At 37.4% G+C, this 27,315-nt stretch overlaps 2 protein-coding genes across 3 annotated transcripts in view; both read right to left on the bottom strand.

Annotated features, from left to right (window-relative positions):
* GPBP1 (GC-rich promoter binding protein 1) overlaps window positions 1-27,315 on the bottom strand; it is a 292,889-nt gene that overhangs the window by 115,614 nt on the left and 149,960 nt on the right. The window lies entirely within an intron of this gene.
* The window catches only part of MAP3K1 (mitogen-activated protein kinase kinase kinase 1), a 60,262-nt gene that overhangs the window by 21,950 nt on the left and 10,997 nt on the right, over window positions 1-27,315 (bottom strand). For both annotated transcript variants that reach the window (XM_056324620.1, XM_056324619.1), the window contains exon 2: window positions 2,531-2,681. In XM_056324620.1, the coding sequence (XP_056180595.1) occupies window positions 2,531-2,674 (144 nt within the window). In that variant the 5' untranslated portion in view covers window positions 2,675-2,681. The remainder of the gene's footprint in view (window positions 1-2,530; window positions 2,682-27,315) is intronic.

A 27,315-nucleotide genomic window follows, 5' to 3' on the forward strand; every position in this document is an offset into this window, starting at 1 on the left:
TTGCAAGAATTAAACTGCATGTTAGAATTATAAATTAATCATTTTACACTAAAGCAAAACAGATTCATCAAAACTTATTTTGCTAGCATTATATAATTAAGCCATTATCCAGACATACTAAGTTTGCATATTGCCTAGGTTCTAATATTAACATCTAATAGGCGTTATCCTGTCCATCTATACACAACACAGAAGCAGAAACCTTTTTTCCTGTCCATTTGCACTGCTTATGTTAGTTGCGGCAGCAAATGATTTGATTCTGAAAGTACTTCTGTAATTGTCAATCACAGTATCTTGAACGACAGCAGTTCCCCCATTTGGATCATAGCAGCCAAAAGAATTTCTTTTTACAGGCACTATCTGCTTATTAGGAGTGTAAAAGATGGATCCAGTACACTAAGTATCAGCTGAGAAATATTAAGGTTGCTATTTCTACAGCACAACACTTGTAAAGTGAAAATTACTTTACATCTGGAGGCAATGCAGCAAAACTAAGGTGTGCTGTGCTCTGTTAGAGCCACACCTGGGTTTTCTGCCTGCCATACAAGTAAAGCAGCTACACCCCATCTGGTATCTGAGCTAATCATTGCATAGTGCTGCACTACAGCACGCATGTGCTCAAGCAATGTAAGTACATACACTTCTAATACAGTGCTTTGTTGCATGAACGCTGAATGTTGACATTGAGGTATGGAGCATTTCAGGAAAATTTTCAGCTGCCTGCCCCTCAAAACCACATAATGCATTAGAAGATTAAGACCACTGGGAATCAAATTAAAAGCAGTCACAGCGGCCAGAATCAGTTTTAGTTCCACATTTCTCCATGTCTTATGAGGCTTGACTCAAAGTTGGAAGGACGCTCCAAGTAAAACTTCAGATTAACAGAGCAGAACTCTCCTAGAAAGTTCCAAAGGTCTCTGATTTAGCCAAAAAATAGCAGGCTCTCTCTGCTCAGGGTATGGTGAGGAAGAGACATCAAGACTTGGTGCATTTCTACCTGATGATTTAGACTGCATCCACAAGGTCAAATGCGATTTTAAACCGAAGCATTTAACTGATCCAACTGAAGCCATTCCACTACCCTGAAATGCATTTCGCTTTCAGCAGGCTCCAGGGAGAAGATGACACTAAGAAGGTTGTGGACTAGCATGTGGGCACTGCTCAAGAGAAGAAAAATCTCCATTTATAGCTTTGATGCCTAGCACTGCTAATTTTACTTTAAGGAGTCACCATATTTAATGTATTGCAAATATGAACTTTTTAAAAAACTTTGGTGCTATTGTTTTTAATTATACTGCTACCTGATTATGAAACTGAACAGGATAAAGCAGAAGTATATAAAAAAAGCAGTGCAGTCTTTATTTGCCTCCTATCAATTGTTGTAATACTTCTTCTTTTCTGGAAGATCGGAATGCAAATTCATGTGCCTGTGAACTAGTACAGTTACCAGCTGCTAGTGCTTGAAAACATTTAAAAAAATCAAATTGTAGTAATGGAGAATCTGGAACATCAAAAGTTGTATTAAGAAAGCCAGAAACCTCAAGGAAAGTGGGCAGGGAAAAAATTTCAAGCTACACAGTAAGCAAGATTCATTTAAAAATTTGTATATTAAGAACGGTTTTGTGTTATTTGACCCTCTGGTGTATTGCTTTTTTGGTGCACTTGCCAGCATTTTCAATGTCCCTTCTCATGATAGAAAGTTACCCACAGAACCCTCTTATTTCTGCTCTAAAAAAGCTGTCCCCAAACACTCGTCTGCTGCATCAGATGATGATGATCTTAGCTTTAAATTAGCACTCACATCAAGTGGTGCACGGCGGTCACATTGGCCAATGCAACTACATGTATAGGTAACTAATGGCTATTAATTAACAAGCATTATACTGAACAGAATTGTAACTATGCTTAATAAATTTCAGGTTTAACCTACCTGCAATTTCTTAAAACCACTTCCAAGCCATTTATACAAAAGCATTACTCAAAAAGCTAACAGAATACTCTGGCATCCAAAGTTTAGCAGAGTTGAGACGTGTGATGGAGTTACTTAGCTCTGGTTTTAGTAAGACCGCAGTTTGATTTTTCACCTAACAAAAATTCCACACACTTCTGTTACAATACATAGAAAACTTTAATGTTTTCAAACTAAGAAAAAGTGAAGTCATGAAACCCCTAAGAATCAAGTACGAAGTGTTATTGTACAATTACACACTCAAACTGTTTTTTACCTAATAAACAGGAGCTACTTTTGTTGGTGACATTAGAGGGCAGTATCGTTACGGTATTATTTTATATTACACAGATCAGCAGCAGGACTCTGTGCTTTTTCCTTAAAAACGGAGCTTAATAAACGTGTACATTTCAGAAAGTCAACCACAATTTCCTGTTAAACAGCTTGTACAAAATGAATGGAACACCCATAATTAAGAGCATGCAAATATTAAGAAACAGAGGTTTCCAATAGAAAGAAGTTTATGGGATTTTTATTTGTAATTGCTGTTACAGATATTGCCCTTCCATCAGGGCCACTTACCACAGGGCCTCTCCTGCTTCTTCTTTCCAGCCATTCATGCTTCCAGGCTGGCATACACGTTGCCTTGAGTTTCTCCCTGATCATGCGCTCTTCTGGGCGGTCATCCATCTTCTGCAACTCCCTGAGGGTTTCTTTATTCTCCATGTCACGACTACAGCAAAGAAAAAAGTCATAAACGGAATTAATTTTTGTTAAAGTGTAATACCACAGCATTCTTAAATTTTGTGCCATCGTATTCTCCCTCTCCTTGCAATGCAGCTCCTAAAACATTACTTCCAACTGACTGCAGCAAGCCTTTTAAGAATTATGACTAACGTGCTAGTCTGCCATTTGCAGCACACCTGTTTTAAGGGCTATTTCTTTAAAATGTGTGTACTGCTTGTAGCATTGGACACCTAGTAAAAAGAAAGGTCTTGGCAAATGTTAAACCAATACAAAATTACTCAATAAGTCATGTCATTCACCAAAGGTTTCACACAAGTGTTGTGATTGTTCATGCATTCCTTGGCAATCCAAAGCTTGCAACCTCTATTTTAAACAATTAAAAAAATGAATATAAATTAACGGTGAAAATTTTCCACCTTCATAGGATGCACAAGCATGAAACTATGTATGTGGGGCCTCTTCCTATACATGAACTCTTCCTCAGAAAAGAGGACTTGTAAACTAATACACACTTACTATGTTTAAACTACACACAGAAGTCATGAAAGTAAGGCTAGTGGCCTTGAGAGTTGCTTTCTGAGTAGCTGATTACTCAAAAGCTCTTCAAATCAGCTACAATTATAGCAAAATTCACAGCAAGTTTGTATTTGTAAAATGAAAGTGTAATCTTATCTAGGCTTGTACTTTTTTGACCTACAGCAAAGTAGTTGCTTGTGATTGCTGGCAACAATGAACGAAGCAACAAAAAAATACTGCTAGACACTGAAAACCAAATATGAGCAGTCTGGAAGATTTCCTGACTCTGTTGAGCTATCTGCTACATCACAAAACACCCACATTCTTAAGCAGCAGCACATGATCCCCACCCACCCATCTTCTTGATGTTTAAAACCACACAAGCTTGATTAAGCCAACTCTCAGAATGAAAATTTATTTCAGAATTAAAATCACAACTTAAAGTGCAAGATAAGGCTACATAATATATATACACACAACTGCTGCTTTGAGGCATGCAGTCTTCAGCTTCTAAGACATTTCATAATGTGGTTGAAACTAAAATTCGCGTACTGTATGATGACCTACAGCATATTCCCTGTAACATTCACTGCAATAAGATAATGTTGAAATTATAATTCTTATCTTCATCAGCACTGTATTAATAAAGTTCATTTATCACAAATCCCTACTTAAAAAAACCAAGAAGTTTTCAACGGTTAGGAGTACTCCTGTTTTTTTTCTCTCATTGCAGAGACAAAGGAAACAAAGTATTCTGAGCAGGAAATAATTCTTCCTGTTCAGTACTGAAATGTAATAAGCAGATGGATACTGTAAACAAAATATATTTTCTTTCAAGCAACATCTAAACCTACTGTTAGTAACCGATTTTAAACACTCAGAACTGTGTTCAGTGATTAAAGACTTTAAAAATAGAAACACAATCCACATAAGAATGATTTTTTTTTAAGAGGTTAAGTATTAATGCTTAACTTCAAAATACTGCAAATGACAAAAATTATTTTTGTCCCAGCACTAAATGCCATACTTTGCCTTCTAGAAAGAGATAAAAAACCCCTAGTGATAATTCATGAAAAATGAAGACACTATAGCAGCAGGTAGAGTTCAAATGGAGAATATGCCTAGAAGTTTAAAATAGGGCAAAAAGTATTGTATACAACGGATCAACTTTACATTTTTTCCTCAGTCAAAACCACATCAATTAAGACAAAAATTTTAATGTAAGAACAGTACAGTGCTGAAATAATACAGTTAAAAATAGATTTACTCTGGTTTTTTATATTAGTTATTCCATGGCATGAACCATCTCAGTTGCATGAACACTTTGTATACAAGACACAAAACACTACTCCAGCAGTGAAAGAATGACACAGTATTTCATTTGTTCATATAACCATGATTAACTTCCCAACTGATATAAAAAAAGTCTTTTAGAGGCCCTTGGACTTGAATTCGTGAACAATGTAATACAACAGCAGAGGCTTCACAATCTGTGCTTGTTCTCTAAAAAGCAGAAGCAGCTATCTTCCTCTCATGTGACAGCTAAACTGATCTACTCTCGCCTGCACAAAGAACTCTTGTGCTTTGCTTCCACGCAGGTGGGAAAACCCAACCGACTCTGAAAGCTTTTGCTGGTAAACCACGGTTATCTTTCTGCAGAATTGAAGTATTATGTGTATTTTTATAGAACACTGTTTCTGAAATGCTCAAGAAAACTTCATATTTTAACTCAAGCTTGGCCAAAATATTTATTAAGTATTTTTATACTGTTGGGTCTGTGGAAAAAATAATTTTCCTGTGACTGCACAAAGCTCCTACATACTGCAGGACATCCGCATTTTGTGGCCCTGAACCTGTGAGGTTTTTTCCAATTATTATTATTTTTTTTAACCTAAAGCAAACACCCTCATCTCTTCCAGGCAAGCTGAACTTTTCCTACGTGGCAATGGCTAGGTTGCCAGTCTCCATACCACTGTACCTCTGCACAAAAGAAAAATAATAAATCCAAAGCTTATTCCTCCAAGGACTTGGATCCTGCAGGGTACAGAGCATTCCGGTCTTTGCACAGCAAAACCTATTCATTAGTCAAGGTAACAATGGTTAAGTGACTGTCAGGTGGTGCTTTATTTGAACAGCAGTGACAAAGCTAAGGAGCAGGGCAAAACCACAAATCTTGGAGAACATGTTAACTTGGACCACGGAGTCTGACATTTCTCAACAGCCCACCCCTCAGCTTCATCAGGAAGCAAGGATTTTGCTCTAAAATGCCTCAGCTTTTCATGAATCAAGCAAAAAAGATCTAAGGCTTTCTTCCAGGGAAATTTTAATTTTTAACTTTGCACACACACCTCTCCGCCCCGCCCCCCCCCCCCCCCCCCCGCCAAACGGCAACATTAAGGATCTTTGAAATTATTTTTATTAGTAGTTTTAAACCAACAGACATTAGCTCCTGTATCATTAGTCAAGAAATTCCAAAGAAAGAAATCTAAATTGTAATTCTAAAGTACTGAGCAAGCTCAACAATGCAGTGACTACCTTTTTTATTTATTGCCTAAGCTCCGTGGTCTGCACATTAATATCTGCATTATTCACTTTGGATTATTTGCTTCACGAACTATAAAACTAAATACAATAAGATTAATGTACTGCATAGAAACAGCCTACTGGAATGTCTTGTGCAATAGAAAAGGCAAAACATTGTCCTTTGTTTCTGTGTCAGTTTTGAAGACTTGCAAACAGTAATTGAATAGTTAGATTATTAACAACTTGTTCTCTATGGATCAATGGTTCAATACTTTTAAACAAGGTATGCAATACACGTGTTATTTAGCAAACTATTGTGAAATACACAAGCAAGATTTAATTCTGAATAGCTCAGTGAATTTGATACTAATCCTCTGCAAGTAATTTTCTTATAAAAGGCATATAATGGCATAGGAAAGCCGAATCATACCTTCAATTCATTCCCCTGTGCTTCTGAATGTTTAGAAACAGATGTCTTGGCTTCTCTGCTATCTTATTTGGGCAAACAGCTTTAGCCAATACCCCTGCTGGACCAGATTTCATTAGCAGCAGGAAAACAGGAAAAAGGCAACTTTTGACACAGGAAAGAGTCAATCCACCAAGGAAATGGAAGCTGTGTGCTATATTCACAAATACCCAATCACAGGGTGGAAAATAGTTAGCTGCTGAGTAAAAAAGAAAAAGTGTGGGCATTTTTTTTTTAACATTGTCTGAAGAAAGTTAACAAAGGTAACTTGCATATCAGCAGTGGTCAAACTATGGATGACCACAGAAAAAAAAATTCATTAACAAAAGTGATCACACAGCAGCTCTATCAGAACAATCAATGTAATAGCAACAACAGGTTGTGAGGGGAAGAGCTCAGGGTCTGATGGAAAAGCACTGAATGAAAAAGGAATAAATATGGGAGAAGTTATATATTCTGTTAGTGCAAATGCCATATATGGTGACAATCAATACTGGGGGTGAACTTAGGATGTACAGAACTAATTTTGGGGACCTTAAGCAAGAATTAAGAATATGGGCACCCAGCTACCTGTAACTGAAGCCTCAACGTGTCCCACGAATGCTGGAGTAGTCAGCTGGCCTGGAGGTATGCTAGGAGCAGCATTCAGCACCGGGAGTGGGGACATGAGTTAGCCATTCCGTGAATTGAAAAGGTCAACTATTAGTGGCTTAAGTAACTTCTTGCCACTAACAGTTCCAGTACTGCTTGTAGTTTCTCTTTTGCCATTATGTATTTTTATGATATCAAAATTAGTAAAAAAAAAATTCAGATCAAAATGAGCAAAGGATTGTCTGTGTTCCTGCCAGTCTCCCATTCCTTCTCCTCCTGATCCACCAGTGTTGGCTTCTATCATCTAACCACTTGTGTCCATCCTAACAAAGCAAAAGATCAATTATTCTATTAAAATGAAAAACTTAACAGGGAACTTTCTCAACTTGATACTAAATGGCAGCAGCTGCAACTTAAAGACAACATTGAACAAACTACTTCCTAGAGACTAATGAATCTGGCTTCCTAAAACATTTATAAGAGCTTTAGTCAAATTTTACATAAATGTGAAATTAAGCACTATTCTTCTGTTAGAATACCTGACAAACTCAAAAGGGAAAACAATTATTATTTTTTTTTCTGGCTGCCCCAACTTCTCCCAGTAGCTCTTCTTCATCTTCCCTTCAGAATAATGTAGGCTCTCCATCTGGCCAACACACCATCCACTGAAACTCACAAGGACTATATATTGAGTGATATTCTACATTCTCTGTTTGCCTTTCAGCTGCATTAAAAATAGCCACTTTCTTACGTCACTTAGATGAATTACTAACTAGCACTCTGCACTAGAAACATCCTTCCATGTACCTCAAATAGGCTTACCTTCTGCGTATATTTTGAAACATAATATATAAATTATTTATACTTTATAAGAATACAGAAAAAGCATAAATGCCCAGATGTAATTACAACAGAGAAACGTAACACCCAGCAGGCTCCTGTGGAACCTCTGCTGCCCTGAGGATCGTGGCAGCGTGGGGGTCCCTGTTGGAAAATACCATCAGGCGACAGCCACTGCAGCTTTACATTAAAGTAGTTTTAGAAGCTAAAACACACCCAATTTTTCCCATCATTTTTCTACAAATGGGAAACAAACCTATACAGAATGTGAGAACACGAAAGAAAAAACGTTCTGTTATTTGGGTCTAAACCAAGAACTACTGAGCCTATACCCCTACGAGTTTGGTAGTAATTGTTATTTAGTCCCAGTTTGACACAACCTTTGTCCTCTCTCCCTGTAAAGTCATTTTATCAAGCAACTCTCTTGAAGACTGATATATCAAAAGGTGCATTTTTCAAAGAGCAAATCCCACTGCTAACAGAACAATATTCACAACCAAAGTTCTAACTCCACAGACCCAGCCATCACCTTCAGTGGAACCTCACAGGACCCAGTCAAGAAGGATCACCCCCTCAGTGATGAAGGCTCACGTCTCCGGAGATGGATGGCTGAAGTTACAGAAGTAAAACTACCCGCCCAGATTCTTTAGCTTCTAAGTCAAACACACCTACTTGAAATATATAAAAGATTGTTGGATTACTTGCTCTGAAAACCACATAGACATAAGTTTGAAATTCTGGCAGTATTCAATAGCCACTGAAAATGAGTCCTGCTACAAAACAAGCCAAGAAATACCAGCATCTGTTTGCAACAGATGCTTGCTACAAAGCTAATGAAATGGGCTTCTCTCTCCTGCATGTTTCTTAAGAAGCCTATCAGACATCCGAAACAAGTACAACAAAAGCTCCTAGGGCTCCGTAATCCTTCCTGCTGTCATTCAGTCTCCCAGTACCAACTCAGATGCATCAGGTATACACATACTGGGGCATTTTCAAGATGTAAAAATAGCATTACATTAGATGAACTCTCACTCTTCACTTTTAGTGTTAAAGGTTTGCAGAGGGAATCTGGTATTTTATCTCTATAAAACTAAGTTTATGCCACTACTGAGCCAAATTTCTAGAAATTTCTAGAAACTACAGGAAGTAGGTAATTTATATTGATACAAGACCCAAAGCTACTAATAATTATGCACCTTAATTATTTTCATAATTTCATGTGTTTGGACTAACATATCTGAAGCGTGGTAATACAGCTTACACAAATATTCATAAATTTATTACTCTATGACAAACTTCAGTAATCCAACAGAGAACAGGACCCAGGATACCCAGTTCACGTTAGGGCAACTGAAAAGAATACACGTCCTGCCCCCATCCCAGTGCAACATAGTACTGGGCCTTACTCCAAGAACGGTGGTAATGTCCTTGAAAAGGCTACAATATGAGTGCTTACCCACAGTCAACTATGTGATTGACTAGTTCTTCTGCACCAGCTTATAGGATCTCTGGCATAGGTGTTAAAAAGGGATTTTCTTCCCCACCAGGTTAGCCTACCAGAACTGCCTTCTATCTCTTGCTGAAGTAGAAGACCAAGTTTTTACTTGGTCATGTATCACCTATATCAACTCACCTTTTAACAGAATCAAATTGTTCACTTGTAGTATGTAGTTTAATCTCTTAGGCACCAAAATGCCCTTTGAATTCCGGTTCTTAAAGCCCATCATACCCCAAACCTGGAGTATTTTAGGTGACATGCAATTGACTAAGATGCAGAAAGCATCAGGTCAGAACAGACATAGTTCTTGATGATGTACAAGTCTGAAGCCATTAACAGATGGGATTAAAAGTATGATAAAACCCAAGTCCTAAAAGAAAGTTTATTTCTATATGTCCATATAGTTTGTATACAAGAACATTCATACTGTTCTAAGTGCCTGTCCTATTTTTAAAGATGAGATTTCTTATTGCATATTGGATGAGCAGAATAAAACATCTCCACACATAATCCACAAGATAAAGAATTCCTTAGACAGTTTAACTCCCCTATCCCCAACATAACATCAGATATTTTATACAAAAAAATCATACTTTGAATCAGTTTAGGGTAACAGGGATAAGCAGATAAACCCGTGCATACTATATTCTCCACCACCAATTAGAATGGTGGAAATGAAAACAGCACACAAGCAAGCAACTTGGACTTCAAAAGCTACAACATATTAAATATTTTCTGGAGGAGTTATAAATGAGAAAGTGAATTTAGGCTGTTCTTGCCCATGTAGTACTGGGAACTAATATCATTAATATGATTTTTTATGCTATAGGAATAATAAGCTGTACTAAACAAGCACTAAACACTTGCTAAATATATATCTGTCTTGCTCACTGACAGTCAAAAGACCCATTCAAATATCCTTGTACTCTGAAGATTCATGCATATGTTGAATTTTTCTCCAAAAGCCAAAGAGGAGTAGACATTTCCACATATATTTCTAGCTCTAGCATAAAAAGCTTTTCTAGCATGCTGAAATAAAATAAAAAAATCCATGCAAGCCTGTTTTGAGTAACTGCTAAGTGATGAAATACAACCCTATAGCAACATATTTAAACCCTTCACCCACTTACGGTAGATCCACAGTGGACAGCTTATCTACTATCCACGGAAAGTCACAGATGAACTGGCTCTCTCCATAAAGGACACTGACTTGCAGTGGACTACTGCCAACCTTCAGCAGGTTTTGTGGGTCATCAAGCACTCTCTCATCCGTCTGCTTACTAAAACCAGTGCTCGGTACATACAGCTCCACATACCAGCTCCCTGCATCCTACTTTGACCATACTCTTGAGTTCTCTAGACCAATGGCTTCAGTAACTATTACTGAAGGGAAAGCGGTGAGTGAAAAAATAAAATATAAAAATAAACCCTTATACCTCCTGCAAAAGGTCAAATAACATTTTGAATTGAAATAAAAAAAAATGATATGGGGGAGCTGGGGCTAGTGCCTTCACTTCTGCCTTTAGCAGTCTACCAGAAAATGCTTTGGCTACTTCTCATTTTTTTGCATCTATTTTTGAAATTAAACAGCAATTTTTGATTCAAGGATAGCATTTTTTTTAGGGTTCCCATGCTTGCCAGGTACGAGAAATCTTTCTCCTTTTGTCAGGATTGTGTAAAGCGACTTAAACCACACTGGAACAACCTTAAATCTACACTGACACTCAGTCATCTCCCACTATTGCATTATTCAAATACTCTGGTATACTTACAGGTAGTTGTACTTACACGGTAGTTGGAACAAACCTGTCTCCAACCTCATGTGGGACTTCGAAGCCACAAAATATATTGAAAATAAGTTGTAATATTATCTTAAATTAAGTGATAAACTCTAGATCATGCCAACTGTATCTGTTTGCAGAACTATTGAGTAATTTCTTACTGCTATTAAAAATATCTTTGAAGAGGAATGAAGGAGTTCTCCAGCACAGGACACTTAATCTTTCACTGTCTGATCAGCAGCACAACTGAATAAAAGAGTAACTCCAGTTCATAACTCCATCCAGAGATCTTCTCCCCAAGGCAACTGTATGTTTTTGGGATGGGAAGGCATTACAACAGTAACTCAAACTTCTATATGCTATTATTAAACAAAATCAAAGTAGCTAAATTCACTCATATAATCTTTTTATTGATCCAAAAGAATCAGGGAAGGAGGAAAAAAAAACGTTGTCAAAACAATGAAATTTACCTCTGCTTATTCACATCTATAATCACAGTACACAGGTTCTGTAGACACACAAGACAGCTCAAAAACCTGTACAATTCAAACAACTGAAACTGCCAAAAAATCTCAAAAACATTGATTTCAAAAATATCAACAGCAGCACTCAGGGGTGGCTGGAAAGCTGCCTGGCTGAAAAGAACCTGGGGGTGCTGGTTGGCGGCCAGCTGAACGTGAGCCAGCAGTGAGTGCCCAGGTGGCCAAGAAGGACAACAGCACCCTGGCTTGTATTCCAAAGTGGAGAGGATCGTCCCCCTGCACTGGGCACTGGTGGTGCAGCCCCTCGAATCCTGTGTTCAGTGTTGGGCCCCTAACTGCAAGAGGGACACTGAGGTGCTGGAGCGTGTCCAGAGACGGGCAGTGGGGCTGGTGAAGGGTCTGGAGCACAGGTGTTAATCAGGAGCAGCTGAGGGAACTGGGGTTGTTCAACCTGGTGAGGAAGAGGCTCAGGGGGGATCTTACTGCTTTCTACAACTGCCTGAAAGGAGGCTGTAGGCAGGTGGGTGTCCGTCCCTTCTCCCAAATAACAGGTGACAGGACAAGAGGAAACGGCCTCAGGTTGCACCAGGGGAGGTTTAGATTTGGTATTAGGAAAAATTCTTTCACTGAAGGGGTTTGACAAGCATTGGGACAGGCTGCCCAGGGAGGTGTTTAAAAAACATGTAGATGTGGTGCTTGGCAACATGGTTTAGTGTTGGACTTGGCAGTCCTGGGTTAACAGTGGGCCTTTATGATCTTAAAGGTCTTCTCCAACCTAAATGATTCCATGATTCTTTACTGCCATGGATAGGTATCACATTATAGTGACTTGTAAGAAAGCTTTTTCATTTATCCTAAACCACACACGTAAAAATGTGACCAATGTCTCAGAAGAGGAAGTAGTCTCATATTGCTGAGGCTACAAAATAAGTTTGATTACAAAAAGCATTTACTTGCTTATTTTAAGAACTGTATTAAAGAGCACTGGTTACAGGATAAGCAAAGAAGTTATTTCTGGTGGGATGCATGCCAAATATATCTGCAGATAATTATTTGTAGCACAGGGATACAGAGATACATGTATACCTCGGGCAGAGGAGATGTTTTCAATGACAAAGATATCTCTGTTTCTCACATATTAGATTCCCTCGAAGAGGGAACTTAAACAGAATTATGATGCAATCAAAATTCAAGCTTGGCCTTATTTGGGACTTGTTTTAAATATTTAATACTAACAATCAGAGATAGAATATTTAGTGCTTTACAAATCCATGATGTCAGAACTTTCTTTTAAATCATCTGCCCGTTTAAGCTTCTCATTTCACCAGAAATAGACTGTCAGCATTCAAGCTAATAGGTTCTAATTTCCTGTATGTTGCTGACCAGCTAGGATATCAGTTACCATTTAAGATCAGTGACACAAATTTTTCTTCAGTCACATATGACCCACAGCTACTCTGACCATCTTTCAGGTAGCTGACAGAACAAGCCTGGGGCCCACTCAAGTTTTTCAATTAAGATAGTGAAAGCAGAACCGCAAGGAAGACTCCAAGCCATGAACCAGCAACCAAGAAAAGTTTGGTGAAAAATTGCTATGCAATTCATCCATGCTAAAGGACCCTGAAAGGTATAGATAGGAAGCGGTTATTAACCATGTGTGCAATACCCTGAAGTGTTGCTTCAGCTGAGATAGCAGCAGAAGTTCATGTCTTCAAAGAAAAAACCCAACATATGAACACATTAATGTTAACATGCGTACTTTCAGATTTTTAGACTGCCCTCCCACAACCCCAACATACAAAGATTATGTTTGTTTTGCAATGCTATAGTATAGGCTTTTGTGGACTACTTGTGTAGGCTCATCAATGCAATCCTCAAACATCTACCTTCTGTCCACAATTGTGTTTGCCCTCTGCAAATTAAGACTGAAATTTAACAAAGCAGTTCTCTGGAATACTGATATTATAAACTTAGATTAAGAAATCTGAAATAATAATAGCAAAGCCCTTTCATGAATATTCCCAATACAACGAAGAATGCTGGGATGCTCCCACATGAAGTTCAAAATGCCTAAGTATTAACATACAGCAATGACAAAGGTTTCCTTGCTTCATCCCTGCCTCCCCAGCCAAAGGAACTAATTTTAAAAAAATTGATATAGAACATGTGGGCAGGCTATCATGAAGCATTAATGCTTAAAAGAGCTTTACAGTGAAATAAAAGCAGTGTACTACTTCCCTGCGACCAGAAAACCAGAATGAACTAATGCTTTTATAACAGTAACTTTACTAATAAAAACTAAGATATGCATGAGTAAACTTTACACAATGTGCCAAAATTAAAATAATTAAAAACATTTTTTATAGGATGAACACTCACTTAATTACACATTCAAAGAAGTTCCACAGTTTTCTCAAGCTTCTCAAGATACACATTTGAGAACTGTATAAACAGAATAGAGACCTCCTGTCATCCATCTGGAAGATGTCATTTCACTACTACACATGAGAAGCAAGGCCATATTGAAATTAAAATTACAAGGGATTAGGTTTTCTTTAGAAGGCTTTCTTACCAAGCCCAAATTTACAGCATAGTTTTCAAATGTATTGATTTGCAGACTTTATTTTTCATTTTAAAATTTTACCTTTGTATGGAAAAGCCTTGCTTTTCTTTATTGTTTTTTTTTAAAGAAAAACAGAATTTGTGAATTACAAATAAGCTATAAACCCTGGAGAAATGTGCAGGCCCCTGGTTCAGAGGTGCCTGTTCTAGAACATAGAAAACAGTAAAATACAACATCCACTTTTTAAGATGTATTCTATCATTAAGCAGATTCAAAGACTAATAGCATAATCTACGTAACTTCGTTCATTTACCTTTGACCCTTGAAATCTTTTAGCACAGAAGTCCACTGCCAACAATATACTCAACTGAAAGCCCTTCCTCGTCCCAACTATTATTTTTCTACATTTCTCAGCATGCCTCCCTAAAAAAAAAATATACCCAAGTGCTACCATCCTGAAACAATTTAAACTAAGGGAAAGCCAAATTACAAATATTTTGCTTATACTCCATGGTTTCCTAGTCGTCACTACCACCAACACCTGATCAACAGGAAAAATAATTGGGAACTAGCAAGTATGATTTAAGCAGCAGTGGATTTGAAAACATTTCTGCATTTTATTTAAAATGGTAAGAGAAGCTTCAGTCCTCAATAGCAGGGATTTTATTCAAGTTATCCCTGCATGCTTTTGTTTTTGTAAAGTATCAGAGCTTTAATTTTCAGTTTCACAGGTATTGAATATATATATGTTTTTAAGAAAAGTCTTGCAGGGCAAGTTAAAGCTATACAGGAAAAGCACATAAACTGTGTCAGTCCCTAGTATGAAAATCTCATTTATGAAGGGATCATAAAATGAATATATTTAATCTTAAATTTTGTTACTGCCAATGTATTAAGCATTTTTTAAAATCCATGCTTTAAGCAGAGCGCCTGCTACACAAAGTCCTATGCAGAGCACAGTATTTCCATAGTTCTGTCAGGTTTCAAATGTAAGAGACTGCTTTGGATGCTGCTGCAAGCATCTCACATGTACCCCTCCCTACAACGGGAAAGAGGAATACTGTTTTGATGCACAGGTGGGTTTTATGCATTACCTGTATCTGCCTGCCTATGTATCAAGCTTTACTGCTGCCCTCCAACAATGCTGGATTTCCGACAGTTTCAATAAAATTAACTCACAATCGAAACTGTAATGTCAAAAGGTTGGAAAACATGGTCTCACAGCCACACATCTGCTCTAGAGGGAAACCACAAAACTGAAGACCTTGTCTTCTAAAGCAGACTGGTTTTCAACTTACCACCTAACACTGAGTGCCACACACCTAACAAATTCAGCACTCAATGTGCAATACACAGGCTTCAGGAGTCCATGCTACTAAAATGCCATCCTTAAATTTAGTTCACATACGAATGAGAAAACGCAATTACAGTGTGTGACCGGCATTTAGACTCATGAAGACTACTGTGCTTCCTTTTTCAGAGAAGAGGGAGAGCTGGAGATGATACATATTGTTGGCATAGAGCTAGCTACTATATGAAAGCAGCAGATTTCAAAGCTTTCAATTGAGGCTTCAGTTTGTTTGCAATTCAGCCCAAAATAACTACTTTCTGATGGCAATTTTTAAATTCAAGTTTTGGAAGTTCAATTTATTAAGTATTAAAGTTAAGATATTAAGAAAAGAACAGTGTAATTCATCTTTTAAAACCTGTCATGCATGACCAAGATACAACATTTTCCCTAGTTAGCCATTAGAAAACACAAATTCAATTAAATAGAAATGTTGAATTTTAACTCAAAAAAGCCAGGTAAAGCTGACAATTTTAATATTCAATAAAGGCTGTACTCCTACAACAAAAGGGAAATTAGACACAAAGTCTACTCTATAAGCCAGAGTTGAACTAGATCATAAAAGAGAAAAATCAGTACTGCATTTTTTGCAACATAAATCAAGTTCACAGCATGCTGCAACAAGGTTCTACAGTCTTCCAATCTATTCCAATCTAGCAGTATGTGACAGCAATATTATTTTAGCATTATAATGCAGTCTTTAAAAAAACAGCAGAGTTGAATCCCAGGGAATGCTATCAAACTAAAGGTCACATAAAATTTGTTTAAAACTGGAGGTTCAGAGAGATTACTGAAGATCTATTTTATGGGACAACACAGAAAAAGTAAGAATTGCAAGGGATTTTTTGTTCCTTTACTAAGCAGCTTTCAAAATATAAGAGGAATGAGAAAGTTAAAAAAGTTTCTCAGACCGTTGACCTGAAAGCAAATCCACTTAAGCAAGACATCCAAATTTCATTTCTTACCACACTCCCATCTGCCATTTTATATCTATTAAAGAAAATCCAAGTTACTGCTGCTGTGGGTACTTTTAAAGTTTTTCAGTTTGGTTATGGAACACATAAGTTTTACAGACTATGATGCTTTTAAGCATGAAAAAAAAATACACTGAGTATTAAAAAATAACAATCTAACAGCAAAGAATCCATAAAAGTTTATGTGTAAGTAGGATCTCGAATGTGCTGCCAGGATACTCTTAGATCAAGTACTAACATTAGAACGAGTGGCAATTTAAATACCTAGGCTCTGAATTAACAGCTACTCATGCCACTACAGAGGAAGAAGGTATCCCAGCTTGGGTAGGTGACCTGTTTAAACAGTTTCATATACCATCTTCCCAGCAGCAATGTCAATATGAGGAGTTCCTACTCACCAGCTCAATTACTCATTTCTATTTCTCCCTACTGACGTGGATCTGACTTAAAAAACAAAAAACCAAAATAAACCAAAAAATACCACACATTTTGACACTTGACTTTGGAGAGGAGAGAATGGAAAACTGTTGAATTGTATTTGATCTCCAATCCGATTCATAACAGTCCTGCAAAAATTTTCCAGGAAAAGAGACAGAATGGCACTTTTGATGAACAAGTTTCAGTTTTTTCAGACGTAACAGTAAGGCCTTCCATCTTTGTAGTATACATGCACTGTGATACAGATTTATTTCAGTAAAGAAGATGTCCCACATGCAGCAGTGGAATCTACCACACTGGAAAGTACAGCTCTCATAGGATGAAGGAAGTTGTATTATTAAAATGAAGCTGCAAAGTAGGAACTAGAACCCCCAAAATGTGAAGTCTGTTGTTCTTTAACCTGAATTTACTCTGCAAGATAACAGGGGTTATGACCTACAGCCATGAGATTAGGTGTACTGGAAAACTTAGCACTCTGAAAGCAATTAACACTATTTTTATTGGCTCTCTTTTCAAGAGTTACTTCCAAAAAAGAACTACTTGATTCCTATTTATGGTAGGAAAAAACCCACTTCATTTTCAGGACAGAAAGGAAGTATGGCAGCATGACTAGAAGATAAATATAAGAAAAGAGCTTACAGGCAACTGTAGATCCTGTTCAACCACAAGGCTCCCAACTGCATAGTCTGTCACTCCACCAGATCTCCCTGTACAAGCTACCTTTATAAGATCAAACCAGAAATCTACCTAGCCCCAGTATCCTATGTCAAACAGCAACTACCTGTGCATGCTGTGAAAAAACTACAGAACAATCTCTGAGCAACTCCACCCCCTACATTCTTCCCCATGCTCACCAGCAACTTGTGACTTCAGGGAGGAATCAGAGTACGATGCTTCTGCATAAATTTGCCCAATTGATTTTTTATTTGCTGCAAGCTTTCATCTGCTAGTTTGTATACACACTGTATTCTAAAATGTGAAGGCATGTCATGTGAAATGACCTGAGATGTTTAAAATAATTTGAGCTGACCTCAGTGAAAAACCAAAAAAAAAGTAGATGTTTACTCAGCACGCCACAATACCCCCCCCCCAAAAAAAAAGGCAAGATGACAACTGAAATTAACTGTAGTACAGAAAGTTACGTTAGATACACATTACAGGTAAATGCACATTGTTTATTCTAATTTATATGCCACCTTTGTGTACCAATGTAGGTCAGGGAACAAACCCCACTGTTAGAAAAATTGAAGGCCTAGGGTCACAGTAGCTTGGCCTGTCAGTGTTATTATGTACATACATCCCAGAAGAGAAGAGGAAGGCAGTCAAGTTTCGAAGAATTAATTGCTAGTATAGTTACCCCAGGGAAAACCTTCATGAAGAGGGACTTAGAAATAAGGTCTGATTGCACCATGACTTGTTAAAAAATGATTTGTAAGTCATATCTAAAAAAAAGCAGAAGATGATTATCAATTACTACAACCTATCAAAAAAAACCCAAACCAAACCCAAAGCCAAAAAGAAAAAGCATTCAGGTAAATTGTTTCCTCACTAACAGTGAAGCTACAACAGAAACACTGTGTGTTTGTATCTTGGATCATGTTCTTTGGGATCTCAGCAGTTCTTCCTGCTCTAGACACTGAAGTTTCTGACAAAGCATGTCTGTGATTTCCTGCTTTGCAACACTATCAAAACAACTATGACTTTTTCAAAATTTAACAGGCAGACAAGAACGGATTACTGTACCTAGATGTTGGTAGTGTTTCATTAACATGCTGAAAATGGTACCTCAGCTATGAAGGGAAGCTGGCAGCAGAATTAAAGACAAACAATAACAAAAAGCAACCTAAAATTCCTGAGGGCATCAACAACAAAAGGCAATACTCATGCTCTCTCTGAAATATAAATACAAAAAGGACAGACATTTCAATACATACATTAAAGATATATTTGTCTTCATGCCGTTTGTGTTATGGCAAAGACAGTTACTAATGGAAGTTAAAGGCAGCTTCATAAGGAGTCCTCCCCCCTCGCAGAAGTGGGGAATCAAAACACGTCTTGCAGAAGTCAGCTGCATGCTTTCAGTTTGTCTTATCTGGCTAAGAAAAAACCCTTCTCTTTCCTGTCGTGGCATGCAAAAATCTCTGTGAAACCCGGGTCATGGAAGGCAGAAATCTGGAAAACAGAAGTTATTTTCAAGTGCTGTTCTAACATCTGAGCACCTTTTTCTGAAGCAATTCCTTTGACAGATTGCTACATTAAAAAAACAAAATGGTTGGACAACACAGAAATACAGCTGTTTTATCACACACACATTTCCCTTTTTAAAACTGCTGAAACCAAGTCTCACAAGACTTTTACACTGAATTGTTATGATTAGCACTGTACACAGATGACCCAATTTAAAGTACATGGCAGTTAAATAAACTTAATAGATATGATCAGCACAGAACTGAATTTTACATACCATACGATCTGCAGCAATTCAGTGCTCCCTGGACGACTTGTTTAAGCAATAACTTACTACAATAGAGCTATTAAGAACACAATGGGTAGCATTTTGCTGGAGATGAGGACTTTGTTTCCTTGCACTGCAGAATACAGTCACTGGAACCATGCTTTGCAGTAAGCACTTGGTTACTTTGTGTCGTGTCCACAGCAAACCCACCATCTGCTAAAGATTCAGCTGCATGAGGTAAGCTAAAAAAAAGTACAAGGCACTTGTTACCTGCAGTTTGCCTCACAAGATTTGTACAGCAGTATTTTTAAAAGCTCATCTAGGTGCAAACTCAGATGAGCTTTTTTTTTTTTTTAGGGAGAGTTATTTACAGTTCACAAAATGAAAGTATTTGTCTTATAAAATTATTCTCTTTACAGTAAAAGAAATCCTGTGTCATTCACATAATACATCTTGTTGAAAACGGTACAGTAAAGGCAACATTAGCTATTTGGGAGATTGCTGGGTAAGTGGCAGCTGGCTGTTCCATCTGTAACTTACCAGCTCCAGTTTCACAGTGCACTAAACTACTCTAAGATATTTTTCATCCATAGGATAGTGTACCACACACTCTCCTCAGTCCAGGGCCCAATAAACAAAGGTAGGTGTTCACATTGATGTAACAGCATTAGTTTAAAAGCAGTGTTCTTTCTGAGAAGAAAGCAGAGCATAAAATCTACCCCATGCATGAAAGCACTGCCAACAAAAATTACAATCCACTTTTGAAGCAATTTAGTTACCTGGAGTTTTTATTTTAGTTTACTCGATCAAAGTATCTGTAGTTTTTCTCCCTTATGAAGGGCAGTCGAATTCAAATGTACAAGAACAATATGCAAAAATGATTATATGTCTAATGTAACACAACACACAAGTGCCACTAGTGTCTGGCAGGGTAGAGGAACAGCTATCCTTGTCTGAATCTTTTCCTGCTTTCATATGTAGTTAGTACAATTATAAACTAGTAAGATGGTATTCCACTGTATAACCCTTCAGTGCTTCACAAATTGATTTGATCATTAAAAGCAAGGCTTCTAGTGTAAACCATACCAAAGCACACTGTTAACTTGCCACCAGATCACAAGACGTTAGAGTTATGCTAGTATTAATGGCAGACCCACAAATCAACCAATTTATCCAAGCAAGCAGGCAAACAACACTAAATCTGGAAGAAAAAATTGAAAGTCTTGAAACAGTATCAAAGACACGTAATCACTTCAATACCTGTATATCCCTCCTACCTCAAAAAAACCCCCCCAAAAACCCAAAAAAACCCAACCCCAAACAACCCAAAAATCAACCTACACATTCTCTCCTTGCACTTCATTCCATGTGTTCAAGGATTTCATAATTGTGACCTGCAGTGACACAGAGGTACATGCCAGGTGTGCTGGTAAACTCCTTGCTTATTAATAGGCAATGAAATAAATTGAGACAGGAGACTGAAGCACTGTTTTTCCAGGAAGTGCTAAAAAATCAGACATGACAACAATCCTTTGATACTATTTAGGCATTTTTGTGAATTAATTCCTGATACAGGCCATTATGCCTTACTAGCATAATTACTATACTATTCTTCATTCCCATGAGCTGCAACTGAACTACTCTGCAGTATTTTTCACTTGTGAAACCAACCTATACTGCAGGACTGAAAGGCAACCTTACTTCTGATGGGTCCAAACTTTTCCTGACTGACTGAATACGTTGCTGTCCAGAAACAAGAATGATCTGCTTCAATTTCTTTTCCTTTTCATCTGGAATAAAACATTTCGAAGATAAAAAAAAAAAAAAAAAAAAGCCTAAATATGAGATTGAATCTGTGGAACAAGTTAAAATTTTAACTTCCGCATTTGTTTTCCACCTTTTTTAACAGTTACTCTTCACAGGCGGCTTCCAGGTTTCTCACTTCATAGCAAATCCTGCATGGTGTTTTTTACACCAGTGTGCCTAGGCCACCTTTTTAATTCACAAATTAAATGCAATGTAAATGGTTATCTGACAGAAAATTTCATACCAATCTGCAGGTTAAGATTTGTATATCCTGCAATGAAAGCAAACTGCAAAATTATACAATTTCTCCGATTCAAAAGCCTTAAGAAAACACCCCAGAAAAATAATAAAACTAAGTACTCTGCAGGAACTCCTTGGTAGCAGACAGTATTAAAAAATATTTAGTAAATTTAAGGGATTTTAAACAATATTAGACATAGACAGGGGTGTAATTAAGGAAGAATATGCACTGTATTTATTTATGTTTGAAAGCAATCTAAATAATTTTGCACCTACAAGAACACCTTTATTTAAATTAGCATTCCATGGGTGTCTGTCCTTTTAGGAAAGAAGCCAAAACCTGAAACTGACCTAAAATCTAGTACAGAACCTAATTACAGAAATATTTTTCCCCTTAACTTTCACACTACTGTTTAGCCCAGTGAAGAACAATGAATGGGAAATACTTGAAACACACACGCACAGTGAAGGCAAACCCAGAAGAATAGACCATAAATGACAATGCTGAACCAGCTCCAGAGTTTCAGTAGAGCCAAGGCATGTCTCTGTTCCTCTCTATATCCCACTGTCATACACAAATCCCTACCAACACTGACTACAAGCTTTGAGGCTGGCTGAGAAATCGTTTTCTCTTGCAGGAGGCCCAGACACCCAAGGGAGCTCCTCAGCCATCGATGGGGACGCTCTTTCTGCACTTAAATTTTAACAGGAATTTCTAAAACAAATACATACATTCCTGCAGCAAGTTTTTACTTTGGTTTATTACTAATTGCTCATGAAGATTCTCCAGCAGTTTTGAACACCATGATGCCCTAAAACAAGACAGACACTAAATGCACCTGTGCTTTAAGTGTGTCTGAATCTGGTTTCCAGAGCTTCTCCAGTTCATTTTATTTCATTGGTCTAACGGAAGGTTAAACAAACATTGACTGAAACTTGTATTTCTGTACACAACCATCTTACACTTTCTTCATGCAATAATAAATTCTGGTTCGTTAAAGTGATTACCATAAAAAAAAAATCTATTGGTTTTCAAACTGGTGGATGAAAACCAGTTAGTCTCTTCAAAAATATTTAACAAAAAGCACCTCAAGGAAGTTACATATTTTGAGAAAAGTAAAATTCTGGCATTATTCTCAGAAGATTTTTAACTGCTTCCAACTTCAAATTAATAATGCAAATAAAGTTTAATAATGTGCACTCAATCCTAAAAAAAGTCAGAATAAACCACCTAACTTTGAGCAAACTGGATGATAAACATACTCTTCTGTTAATCTGGTCCCACTGCCAGCTTCAGAGAAAGCAGGCATTACACTTCTGAAGAAAGTGAGAGACTACCAGTGACTGCTCTTCTAGATTGTTCCCTTCCCTGCCTTCACATTACAAAAGCTTCCCAAGTCATATGGAAGTATTCATAGGAGTAACCTGATTTTCTAAAAATAAAAAAGTGCAAAGCCTCCCAAAGCCATTACCAAATCTAGGATTCACATTTAAGTAACTGATTCTGCATTTCAGCTGTATTTAAAATCCAACATTCACTTTCTGCATAAGCAATTTTAATCAAAGAGGGCACAGTAAAGGCAAAAGAACAGAAGATGCATTCATTTCCAGAAAACACATAAATCAAATACTGACAGGAGAAATTCAGAACTATTAATTGAAATTTAAGAGAAATTTGAGTAACAAGTGGGTTTTTTGTATGAGCATTCAGACAAATATGTCAATCCAGAAAGCCTCAACAGAAGATGAGAATGTGTTTTAAAATGCCAATATTAAAAAACCTCCACAGAATGAGTGATATGGCAGTCACTTGGTGGGGGTGGGGGAAGCCTTACCATCAGGAAAATGAGGTTACAATGAGTGAGAAAAACTGGATATGAAAAAGATGAAGACATTGTTAGCTAGAAGTTTCGGTTATGGTTTGTGATCCTATTCAAGTACCAACATGTACTTAAAGCACAGGTGAGGCCCAACACCTAATCTTTTTTTCGGTTTTGGATTTGATGAAGCACAACTCATTCCGTTTGAACTGTTTTTTTAAAGAAATTCTCTGTACACTCAATTAAAGTATCTTCACATTGTAAAAATCTAAACTTCCACAGCTCAAGACTGTCTTTGTGCTCTAATTTCTTCCTTCTGAAGCCAAGTTATTAGTTGCGCACTCCTTGTACTAGATCCATTAGACCAATCTGTAACTTTTACACTGAATCCATTTATTTGCAAGTAGCCATAACTGTTTTACTCAATTAGGTCTTCATTTTCCTTTCACTTAATTTTATCTTCAAGAACATTCATTCTTGTTTGTGTTGCACGTTGTCCACACTTCAGAACTAAAAAATTAGAATCCGTATAAAAATCAGTGGTAACCTAAAGCAGAGTGTTGTGGGGGTTTTTTTAATCAACACACTTAAACATAAGAAACACAAACTAGGACTGTGACTTGAAACAGTAATATCTCCTCTAGTAATAAAAAATCATAAAAATGGGGGAAATAAGACTGCAAGGTTTTGCTGAATCAACTTAAGAAAGAGGAAGTTGTCCCCCCCTGTTAGAGAGCAAGTATCTTTTACCTTAAGGGAATCGGTAACAACTGAATAAGTAATTCCCTGAGATGCTCCAAGAAAGCTTTTACCCCTCAGCTGTGCTTCAGCATATGAAAGGATGAAGCAGCTACAAATTAAACAGGTGACTGGCAAGCAGTCCAAGTAGTGCGGCAGCTGTATGGGTTTAAAGTCCCATTTGTGATCACCCTGCTGTGTTATGACTCCTCTAAATGGACTCTCAACCTTAGTTAAAAACAACTTGTGTTAGCATGACATAGTAAGAAATCTATTTGATAATTTGTCTGATGACTACAAATTCACAATCCAATTTAATTTTCTCTACTTTGCTACTCAATGTAAGTTTTACTTTGAAAGCATGAAAAAAGGGGAGGAAATCCACACCTCTTACTGGAAGGAAGCACTCTGGAAGGTGCTCATTTAATGGCATTGCCACATATTAAGAGATGATAAAAGGAAATATGTCAAACCAATGCATGATCAGATGTCTTACAGGTTTAACTACCATCACTGAAATGCATTTGTACTATGTTGAATTTAAGCTCAATAAAAAGCATACCATTCTGGAAAACCTTTACAAGACAGATGTCTAAGAAAAGCATGTAAAAAGTATTTGCTTTAACACAGAGGTAAGTTGCTTATTGAATTTAGTAAAATATTCAAAGAATTAGCAAATATTTGTGATCACTAAAAATGTCAAGACTCATTTTACTTATTATCATGAGGACTTCCATCACAGCAGCAGCCTCTCAAGATGGGACAGCAAGAAAGCAGTCTTACTTCTTTAAACAGGTGTGTAAGTGCTTTTCAAATCACTATGAAACTACATCACATATGTAAAAGACCAGAAATAAAAACTAGTTTCCAGGAAAGTCTGGTGAAACCATAGTTGGAGGAAAGTCTGTGCATGAAACAAGTCATGCCCTTGTGTCTCACTAATGGACTGTCTATGGAAATACTTCTCAACAAGTTAATTTTATACTAGGTACTTGAAGCAACCTTGCTGTGAACTAGAAGCTGAAGACTGATACCACCCATTGAATTAACTGCTACACTAAACTGACAGGCAATCTGTGACTAGGGTGATGGAGCCCCAAGTCCATGCAGATGTCAGAAAGAAGACACACCTTTGAAGCTGAGCTGGAAAAAGCCTGACTTCAGCCCAGACTGCACAGGCCAATGAAGAACACACTGCCACATAATCCTATCCTGGAAAACTGAAGGCATTTGCATAGTCAGCTTCAGTCATAATTCTAACAAGAAATACTACATGAACATTCAGATACAGGACCTGTAACTATCTCTCTGGACACCGCACACAGGGAAGGTCAACACTTTCCGGGGACAGCCTTCCCATCTACTTGCTTAACACAGGGTTAAGCATTAGCCAGCCAGCCATGCACATTCACAAAGCTGGAAGCAAGCTGCTGTACGGATACAGAACAACATAGTTCTCAGTTCTTACACTCTGACTGCCCATTTGCAGCTTTTGAAGGACTAATGTAGTTAAAACTTAGTCAACCATTTTAAATCCTGTAATTACAGTTTATTTTATTGACTGCAAATAAGTATACAGTAATCCAACAAATCCTTATCAAAAGTCACCATGGTAAGAACCAGCTACACTAACCACTTCCCTTGGGAGAGCCAGCTTTATCCCCTCCCAGTTATAAAAACATGCCGTTTATTTGAACATGGAAAGGGAGTAGCAGTGCTAGACCCATATTGTCTCATTTCCTATTTCCTTTTAGGTATCAAAATGCAGACCTTGTCACAATAAGGCTCAGAAATGCAATTAAGCAGACATTGGGCCTTCAGGAGAGAAAGTGAGATATTAGTTCTTGGGGGGTGGGGGGTGGGGGGGGGTGGGGAAGAGCAAGTTCTACATAGCATTTTTTATTTTCTGAAAGTGATTGTACAGGAACTTGAGGAAAGATTGGATAAGACTGTTACGGACAAATGCCAAAATCTTGCCTAGTTATAACTACAGTGAAAACTTTGACTGCGTTTGTGCTTACACATTAATTATTTGTCATTTCAAGCAAACAAAACAGTTATAAAAATTTCTTTAGGGCTAAAACCATAGCCCTGTTTTGTGTCTCCACCAAATCAAAAATTTGTCATCACATTTGCTGCACAAGAAAGCATTTTGAAATCCAGAGGTAAGTTTCTTCTCCCTCACAGATTACTTAAAATTAACATGTTTTTAACTATATTATTCTATTATATTAATATATTAATGTTAAAATATAATAAATATTAAATTAATTTAGAATTAAAACACTAAAGATTAACAGAAAAAGAAAGCCTGTTCTTCTTAAGGTACCAGCTCCCACAACACAAGCTGTGTTCTTCCCACAGAGGGGAGACAGAGCACAGCTGCTCCCAACTAGTATAACCAGTAGAGCTCTTTTTGCATAGATATCAATGTTTCACAGATCTGAAAATGCTGCAATTGCACAAATCAGTCTTCTATCCGTTTTTGGCTTTGTTTACATACTTACTAGTTGTGCTAGTCAGTGAGATGTGTAGCCCTTTTGGCTCTACAATCAGAGAAACTTAATGTACAGATTGTACCAATGGTAACTGGAGAAGGTAAATTCATTCAGTAGCTTTTCCTTTACAAACATTAATAGGAACAGAGCTGAATTATCTCCCAATAAGTTAGAAGAATCAAACAGTATTTTTTATAGTTTAAAAGGTCCTAGGTTTATTAAAGAAAAAATAATATTTACTTTTGACAACTTTAACTGTTACATCCTTTGAATCCAGGTTTTAATCGTGACAGAAACTCTCCATTTTTAGATCTTGCACAAATCAACACATACCAAAACACTATCAGCATGGTGTAGGCAGAAGCAAACTAAGAGCACTAAACATAAGTAAATTGAAACACACGTTTTTAAATGAAGATTCTGTTAGAACCAGGAGGTCTTGCAGTTTGTAACACATACTACCCTACCAGATCTTGAATTTTGCTTTTCCCCAGGCCCTATAGGTACCTACTGCCTGAAGAGATGGTCCACCTCACTAACCCTACGTGTTCCATACCAAGTTTTATGTAGCCGAGGGTCAAGATGCACAGCACTTGCCTCACCGTTGTGAGTACAACTGGTTATGCCAGCACTGCCCTGCTGCCAGCAACTTGACAAAACTGACAGGCACAGAAGCTTCACCCAGAACCCTGCAGGAGTCATACGTAATTCCAAGGTGGGTGTAGTGGTAATTCGGGTCCCGATTTTCCTCTGCATTGGGATTCATGTTTCAAATGAAACCCAGATTAGAGAAGTTTCACCTACTCAGTGATAAACCTTGCTTTATTTCAGTCTAAGGCATCAATACCACAACTGGGACAGATACACAAGAAATGAACACGTGCTCACAAAGAGTCCCAATCAAGCCTGTAAGGCTCCACCTTTGCGTAAGGGTTTTATTAGAGGCCACTCACACAATTAAAACCTGTATTTTTGTTTAAGTCTCAGCTACTTATGGTTATTTAGGTCTCAATTAGTTATGCACATTGAATACTTTAAAGACA

The sequence above is a fragment of the Falco biarmicus genome, chromosome Z (genome assembly GCF_023638135.1).
Source record: "Falco biarmicus isolate bFalBia1 chromosome Z, bFalBia1.pri, whole genome shotgun sequence".
Classification (NCBI taxonomy): domain Eukaryota; kingdom Metazoa; phylum Chordata; class Aves; order Falconiformes; family Falconidae; genus Falco; species Falco biarmicus.